Source organism: Nyctereutes procyonoides, unplaced genomic scaffold (assembly GCF_905146905.1).
Source record: "Nyctereutes procyonoides isolate TBG_1078 unplaced genomic scaffold, NYPRO_anot_genome, whole genome shotgun sequence".
NCBI classification, from domain to species: Eukaryota; Metazoa; Chordata; class Mammalia; order Carnivora; family Canidae; genus Nyctereutes; species Nyctereutes procyonoides.
Genome location: NW_026575145.1, coordinates 22,739,508 through 22,747,080, shown reverse-complemented (window position 1 = coordinate 22,747,080; position 7,573 = coordinate 22,739,508). Strand labels below are relative to the sequence as shown.

Below are 7,573 nucleotides of genomic sequence, written 5' to 3'. Positions count from 1 at the left end.
TTTACCTCATTTGTGCAATGGGAGCAACCACCCACATCTTCTTCCATCAGACTCTGCACATCCAGCATTCCTGGCAGTCCTGTGGGGTTAGGCCTGCATCCCTGATCCAGAAGAGGTCAGGGAAGGGTGGGATGGGGGTTGGCAGCTACTGAAGAGGGTGAGGGGAAGTCAAGGAGTGGGTAATGGACAGTGAGAAAGAAGTCTTAGATGATGGTCCTAGATGCTGGGGTCATCAAAAGGGAGGAAGGGGTCAGAGAGCAGAAGGGTTGAGGGTCAAAGAAGAAAGAAGGAAGTATTCACTAAGGTGTGTGATCAGGAGGCTGTCTGAGAAGAAAGGGAATGGTGGAGAGAAAGCCCTGGGGGGAGCATAGAAATGAGGCCTCTTGAAGACAGACCAGATGATGTTCCCTGATTTGGGGTACCAAGCCAACGAGGGAAATTCCCATAATGTCAGTCCTCCAATGCCCAGTGTAGCAGAATACTATTACTTTGACTCCCACACCCAGAAAGGTACAAAGAACAGATTTTCCCCAATAAGCTCCCAAAGTGTGATGTGAATTATAACTTCCATGAATATAGCCTTGAAGCATCTTTTGGAAACACTTTCAGGGTTTTTTGGTTTTGTTTTGTTTTTTTTAATGTCAGGTCATTCCCTCCAAAAGGTCGTGGAAATAAATTTGAATAAACAAAACAGGTTTGCTGAAAATAAAACCAGGACGCCTGAGCTGCTCCAGTCAGCCTGCCCCACCTGTCAGCTAGTGTAGCACCGTGGCTGGGCGAGCAGCATCAGGCATGAATCAGGTGAGTATGAAGAGGCCCGACAGGTGCTGAGACTGTTGCCGAGGGTGGAGAGAGGCCAGGCTCCGGGTTTAGGGCTGGGGACCAGGTGGAGCTAGAAACCAGGCTCTCAGGGAGCAGCTGGGGAGGAAACAGCCTGATTACTTGAGAGCAGTTCTCTCACTGGCCTTTTCCCATAGGTGATCGTGTTCTTGGTAATGGCCATGGGAACCCACACCCTCAATTTTCGGATCCAGAAGGACTGCACCCACTGGCCTAACTGCTGTCCCAGCAAAAGGCAGGACCCCACTCATGAGTGGCTGAAGCGGGACACTGTCCTCAAGTTCCCCGGAGAGACCACTAGCCTCACCCACCACGCAGAATCCTGCAAAGCCAGTGAAGACGGACCACTCAACAGCAGGTCTATCTCCCCCTGGAGTTATGAGTGAGTCTGCTGCCCCTTTCCCAAATGCCAGCATATGTGCCCATCAGGGTGTATGTGAGGGGCCGGGGAGTTCCATCTAAGTCCAGCCTGCCCACTCCCTTTTATCTCAGAGAGGCCATAAAGGTTTGGGTGTTAGGCAAAGCCCACTCTGGGTTGTAGCTCTGCCTCTTAGTAGGTGACTTTGAGCCGCTCCCTCAAGGTCTCAAAGCTTAGTTTTTTTCATCTGTAAAATGCGGTAAAACCCTCAGGCCAATGTGCAGATCAGATGAAATAATGTATGTAAAATTTGTACCTTATACAGGAAAGGTTGTTTCTTTTCTAGAAGAAACTCTTCCTCCTCCTCCTCTTCTTCTGTCCCTACAATGGTATGTTTGTTCTAACTGAAATATCAGGGAATAATGGTATGATACACACATGAAGCACCCCAATACCACATGCTACTGCCCTGGCCCAGTAGGGATGGGTTATATGCATATCAAGCTAGTGAAACCCTCAACTCTGTGGGAGTAGCCAGAGCCCTGGGCTGGTTATTTTTGATTGTAGGCTGTCTTATTCTTTCGTTCAGTGTGCCACACGAATATTAAAATTCTCTATTTGTTAAAAAAAATTCTCTATTTGTACCATGATATATAAAATATTTGGAAGCACTGAAATCAGGGCAATGAAGCAAAATACTAAATATTAATATTGGGGCTCTAGGGATCCCTATCTTGTGTCTGTCTTCCTGGGGTGTCTGTGTTCCCATTCCCCATAGGTCTAATTCTGGCTTGGCCTTGGCTTTGGGGATGGGTGGACAAGTTCAGTAGGTAGGGAGAAGGTGAACTTTGGTTGAGACTATATCCAGGGTGGAAACTCCAGGTCTCCATGTTTTAAAGTGGTTTTAGAAGTCTGGCTGGGTCCTGGGCTAAATCCAAAGAGGTGGGAGCCCCTTTGGGGAGGCTGGGTGCCAGGTGGTTGACTTGGCTGGGGTCCAGACACCCCCCTGTTTGGAGGCTGTTAACATCTGATAATTACTTGGCTGATCTTCCCCAAAGTGTTCTTTGTGATACTTGTCCCACAGGCTGCTCCTCAGAAAAAAAGGTGATGACAGTTAAGTGTGGGAAAAGCTACTCCAGCCCTCACCCCTCAGAGATTCATGATGTGCTCAGCACATTAAAAGTTGCAAGAAGTCCGCAGAAAAGAAATAGCAAATTCAGTGTTGCCCAAACTCATTTGGCCACAGGCCCCTTTTCTCGCGGGGTACTTATTAGGGAACCCACCCTGGGAAATGCGTCTCTAGCTGAGCCCCAGCTAGTGAGGGCTTGTCTGTATGGAGAATGGTCTTATAACTGAGCAGCTGTTTCCCGCTAGCCTTTGGGAGTCCCGGCCTTTGGAGCATCTACGTTTTAAGTCTTGTTTTGGCCACAAAATTCTTTCAGAATAAGTATTACCAGTATGCTTACATGTGCTCATGATATGTGCATGAAGAGCGTCTGGATGGAAGTGCAGGGAATGGTTGACTGACCGTGGCTCCCTCTGGGGAGTGGGACCAGTAGGGAGACTCACTGTCTTCATTTTACAGTTTTTTATACTTGGGTGTAAAAGCAGTTTTACTTTATAATAAAAAAAAAACCCAAATCCTAAAAACGTAATAATAATTACTAAAAGAAACCTTATGCCAGAGCCCAGCATGTATATCAGATGGAAGTAGAGTTTGTCTGGTGGATGTGGCTCACCTTCCCCTGCCTCTGCAAGGCTCCCAGTACCAGAAATCCACTCCTCCTTCCCTGCCCCTCACCAACAGTGGGGGAAAATAAATCTCAGGGAGGAGGTGGTGACTTGTTTAAAGTCACTCAGCAAGTGGGTTCAAGAGCTGGGACATAAAGTCTGGCCCACCTCGCCACACTTCCTTCCCCTGGCATCTGGTCCATCCCCTGTCTGCCAGGCCAGCCTCCCTCCAGGCTCTGATGACTGCCACCCCCACAGGTTGGACAGGGACTTGAACCGGCTCCCCCAGGACCTGTACCACGCCCGTTGCCTGTGTCCACACTGTGTCAGCCTACAGACGGGCTCCCACATGGACCCCCTGGGCAACTCGGAGTTGCTCTACCACAACCAGACCGTCTTCTACCGGCGGCCGTGCCCTGGAGAGCAGGGTGCCCCTGATGGTTACTGTTTGGAACAAAGACTCTACCGTGTCTCCCTGGCTTGTGTGTGTGTGCGGCCCCGAGTGATGGCCTAGTCATGCTGCCCATGCCTGGTTCCTGGTTGGAACACTGGACCTGGGTGTGCAACCACCTGCCCTGGTGAACCAGGATGCCCGAATGTTCAGCCCCTCCAAAGCACTACCTGGAGCAGCAGTGTCATTGGACAGAATGGTGGATTGGAGGGAGTCGCTCATTTCACTTTTTGGAGTGGATGGGAAATGCAGGGTGAAAGCAACAGAATTTCTTACGGCCAATGGAAGAGGACATCCTGGCATTTCCTCTTGGGAAAGGTCTTTAAGGCTCTACCCGTTTCTGGAGGCCACCACCCCATCTCTTCCCTTTCTCCCATCCCCAGCTACCTGGCACAGCACAAGCACTTTCTTGCTACTTTCCCCTTTGCTGATGGAGAGCCCCTCATTTCATTTGTATGTTCATCTGTCCAGCCATCCATCCATCCATCCACCCATCCACCCACTCATCCATCCAACCCTCGGTGAGCATCTACTCTGCACATACCTTGATGCAATTACTAGGCTCTGAGAAAGAGGCTGTTATTGAGCTTGGAGAGATTTGTCCAAATAAATAATCTGTATTTAAAAAGGCCTTAATTTGTCTTGGTGTCCCTGGTGCCTGAACACCAGGATCCCCAGCCTGGTCCTTTCTCTTCCCCACGGTCAGCCCTCACCTGTTATCCTGTCCTTTTGCCTCCCAGAGTTTCCGCTGTGGCCTCCCATCCCTCCCCTTCTCTGGCTCCCTGGCCTACCCCTGAACACTGAGGGTGGGGGTCAGGCTGCCCTCCCGGCATGCTGGAGACACAGAGGCCCATTGAGGCACTGCAGCAGGCACACAGCGCCCCCTTGTCCCCCCAACAATCTGCCTTTGTCCTCAGTCTTGGCTGCTAGAGCCTGGTCCTGGGGGGTGCTGCCTGGGCCGGGCTCCAGCTCCCACCCTCCCTTAAAGGAAAAGGGAGAAAGGACAGCCAGGGAGAGGGGAGTTAGTGGAGGGGGATGCAAACTTCTTCAGCCTCAGGGCCTTGGGGGGCTCCTAGTCTGGCTCCTTTCTTGCTCCCCTCCCAGCTCCTCCCAGTTTCTGTGTGGCCCTCCTCCTTTCCCCCTCCTCCCTGCTCCCCTTCTCCAGGCGGGGTGGGGCTCTAGTAAGGAGACGGCTGGCCACTCCTCCCCGCCCCACCCCACCCCTCCCCATGTGCTTCCTGGGGGGCCAGGGCAGGCACCAGCGGGGGCACTCTGGGCAGCTGGGAGACAGCCCATCTGGGCAAGACTCCCTGGCGGCCCCACGGCCGGCCTGACCGCTTCTCTTGCAGGTTCCTCCAAGTGCCTCCCTGCTCCTGTTTGCTTCCCCCATCTCTCCAGGTTTCCGTCTTCCCAGTTCCCTTCTTGGGCTGGTGGCAGTGGGGGCTGTGCCTGGTGGGCTCTGTGGAGATGCTCAGTGCTCGGGATCGCCGGGACGGGGCCCCTGCAGAGGGGGCAGCTGCGGGACTCCAGGGCTTCACCGTGGACAAGACCTTCCTCTCCTCCCTCAAAGGCATCCTGCTGGAAACCGAGCTGGTAACAGCCACCTTCCCAAGCTGGCACCTCTCCCAGTGTGATCCCACTCCCCCTCTCCCTGCCCCAGTGCCCCCACTGGGTTCACCCCTCAGCGGTCTCCTTTCCCAGGCTTTCTGGATACCCCCTGCCCCGGCCTCACCTCCCACCCTGCCCTCTGGCTGCCTTTCCATCTGAAGGCCCTTATAGTAGCTTCAGTGGCAGAAGAAGAACTGAATTAGGACATAAAGGGCACACTTCCTGCAGCCCCACTTTATCTGTGGCCTGCTCCCTGTGAACATCTGTTCTCCCGAAGGGACCTTCCTCTGTCACTTTGCAAGACCTTAGTGTTAATGTAAGCCCACTATATGTGTCACCCTCCATCGTCAGAGCTGAAGGGACCCTTAGAGTCCACCGTGGAGCATCTGCCTTCTAAACCTTGTCTCTTGGTGTGAAACTGAAGGCCTTGTGTTGGTCCTTGTTTAGAGGTGGTTCAGACATCTGAGAGTGGGGAAAGTACTCTGGGATAGGGGGTCCCTCCTGAGGTGCAGGGCTGCTGTAGGCATGACTCCAGGCTGGTGTTTACCCCTTACCCTATGCTGCAGCAGGACACCTCTTTCGTGGTTCCACAGGATGGTGCCCCCTGGAGGGGTGGGCTTGGTCAAACTGCTGGTGTTGCTGGGACCCCTGGGCAGGGGGAGGTGAGAAGCTGGAAACTGCCCTCCATGGGTAAATGCCCTGGAGTATGGCTCCTGTTACCAGGGATGGGGAGACCTCAAAGGATGGGTGGTACAGGGCCAGCCTGGAGGAGCTCCCAAGGAGGGGAAGGCAAATATCTGGCCAGGCCCTTGTCCCCTTCCTGGCAAGCTCACATACTTGGTCCTGCAGGCCCTGACCTTCATCATCTTCATCTGCTTCACGGCCTCCATCTCCGCCTACATGGCTGCAGCGCTGCTGGAGTTCTTCATCACGCTCGCCTTCCTCTTCCTCTATGCCACCCAGTACTACCAGCACTTTGATCGGCTGAACTGGCCCTGTCTGGTGAGGGACCCTGCCTTTCCTCCCCCATTTGGGTCCCTTTCTTCTCTGAATGCTAAATTTCTCTTTTCCCTCCCAGCCTCTCTCCTTTTCTTGGGTCAGTATGGGCCCCAGGCCCGACACTGATTTCACAGCTACTGGGTACTGGTGGTGGGGATGCAGGTCACTTAGAGCCACTCTCTCCCTCACCAAAGATCCAGCCCTGGCCCCAATCCTGCCCTGGCTCTCCTGGCTGGCATGCCCCAGCTGTGCCCCACTGAGGGCCCTGGGTCGCTCTGCATTCGTCTGCATCCCTTCCCTGGCTAGCCGTGTGAGTTTTTTCTCTCTCTCTCTCTCTCTTTCTCTCTCAAGTGCTTTATATTGTGTCCAGGGGTATCTCCCTGTAGGGATTCCCAGTGCCAAGGGGCAAGCCGCTGACTAATCTGGAAAACCTGAGGGTGATATTCTCTTGCCCTCTGACTTTCCTTTGACCCTGCGCCCCCCCCCCCCCATCTCCCAGGACTTCCTTCGCTGTATCAGCGCCATCATCATCTTCCTGGTGGTCTCCTTTGCAGCTGTGACCTCCCGGGATGGAGCTGCCATTGCTGCTTTTGTGAGTCTGACCCTACAAAGCTCTCCAGGCCCTAAGGACCTCTGGCTGGTATTTGCACAGCCTCCTCACAAGCCCAAGGCAGTGCCTGGGGCTCTGGCTCACACCTTGCCTGCTACCGCCCACCTCCCTCTCCCTAATACTGATGGCTGCTGACCTTTGTTTTTTTTTTGGTGTTTTTTTTTTGTTGTTGTTGTTGTTGTTGGTTTTGGCCAAACTTTATTTAGTATTCTGTAGTTGCTTAATACACACTAAAAGGATGCTGACCTTTGTTGTATCATCCCCGCTCCTACTCCCACAGGTATTTGGCATCATCCTGGTTTCCGTCTTTGCCTACGATGCCTTCAAGATCTACCTGACTGAGATGGCTCCGAGGACCAGCCAGGGTGAGTGTCTGTGCTCTGGGGAGAGGAGATGTCCTCTCTACCCTTTGCCCCAGCTACCCCATCCTGACATGCCTATTCCTGCCCGGCTCCATATTTGCAGAGGACCAGCAGTGACCCTGAGCTACCTGGCTCCCAGGCCCAGCCAGACAAAAGAAACAGTGCAGCCCAGACCAGACACATTTCCTTTGGATTCCCTAGCTCACAGCCCACTGTGCTACCCTCCCCTCCAGCCAAGCCTTCAGAGATGGAGTCTGGCCTGAGGAGTCACCAGGGACTTGTCTGGGGGGCTCAGTGCTCTGAGATCTGGCTCTTGATGAAGCTCTACCAGGAAGGAGGTGTTTTGGGGAGGGAGGGCAGGAGGAAGGTGGTCATTCCCAAATTAAAAGATTCAAATCTTACTGGTGAGTCTTTTTCTTCCCCAGAAATTAGGCAGATCAGGAAGGCCAGAGGGCATTGACAAAAATGCTGCCTGGAGCAAGTCATGGTCCCTCTTCTGCAACCAGGTCTAGGCACTGGGGAAGGGGGGCTAGGCTGAAGGTGTGAAGACTTCCTTCAACACCAGATTTCCTCTCCATAATCTCTGTGTGCCAGGCTACTGTGTGGTGGGCCAG

General features: G+C 53.3%; 2 protein-coding genes across 3 annotated transcripts; both read left to right on the top strand.

Moving 5' to 3' along the window:
* Positions 1–745: 745 nt before the first annotated feature.
* IL25 (interleukin 25) lies at positions 746–4,004 on the top strand. The gene is made up of 3 exons (XM_055309274.1): positions 746–801; positions 978–1,222; positions 3,188–4,004. Exons 1-3 carry the CDS (start codon positions 793–795, stop codon positions 3,441–3,443), a joined length of 510 nt encoding a protein of 169 aa, XP_055165249.1. The 5' UTR covers positions 746–792; the 3' UTR covers positions 3,444–4,004.
* CMTM5 (CKLF like MARVEL transmembrane domain containing 5) lies at positions 1,176–7,335 on the top strand. 2 transcript variants are annotated; one of them, XM_055309276.1, is made up of 6 exons: positions 1,176–1,222; positions 4,779–4,973; positions 5,838–5,990; positions 6,487–6,579; positions 6,878–6,962; positions 7,063–7,335. In XM_055309276.1, the coding sequence occupies exons 2-6, from the start codon at positions 4,848–4,850 to the stop codon at positions 7,074–7,076; spliced, it is 471 nt and encodes a 156-aa protein (XP_055165251.1). In that variant the 5' UTR covers positions 1,176–1,222; positions 4,779–4,847; the 3' UTR covers positions 7,077–7,335. The 2 variants fall into 2 exon arrangements, with proteins under 2 accessions (XP_055165251.1, XP_055165250.1); XM_055309275.1 differs by lacking the exon at positions 1,176–1,222 and having other exon boundaries at positions 4,569–4,973.
* Positions 7,336–7,573: the final 238 nt, after the last annotated feature.

What these genes read in the sequence shown, in the direction of transcription:
- CMTM5 (XM_055309276.1), top strand. Translation starts at nt 4,848, where the DNA reads ATGCTCAGTGCTCGGGATCGCCGGGACGGGGCCCCTGCAGAGGGGGCA. An exon ending in GGCTGAACTGGCCCTGTCTG is followed by an intron (nt 5,991 to 6,486) that starts GTGAGGGACCCT and finishes CCCATCTCCCAG; the next exon opens with GACTTCCTTCGCTGTATCAG. An exon ending in GAGCTGCCATTGCTGCTTTT is followed by an intron (nt 6,580 to 6,877) that starts GTGAGTCTGACC and finishes CTACTCCCACAG; the next exon opens with GTATTTGGCATCATCCTGGT.
- IL25 (XM_055309274.1), top strand. An exon ending in ATCTCCCCCTGGAGTTATGA is followed by an intron (nt 1,223 to 3,187) that starts GTGAGTCTGCTG and finishes CCACCCCCACAG; the next exon opens with GTTGGACAGGGACTTGAACC.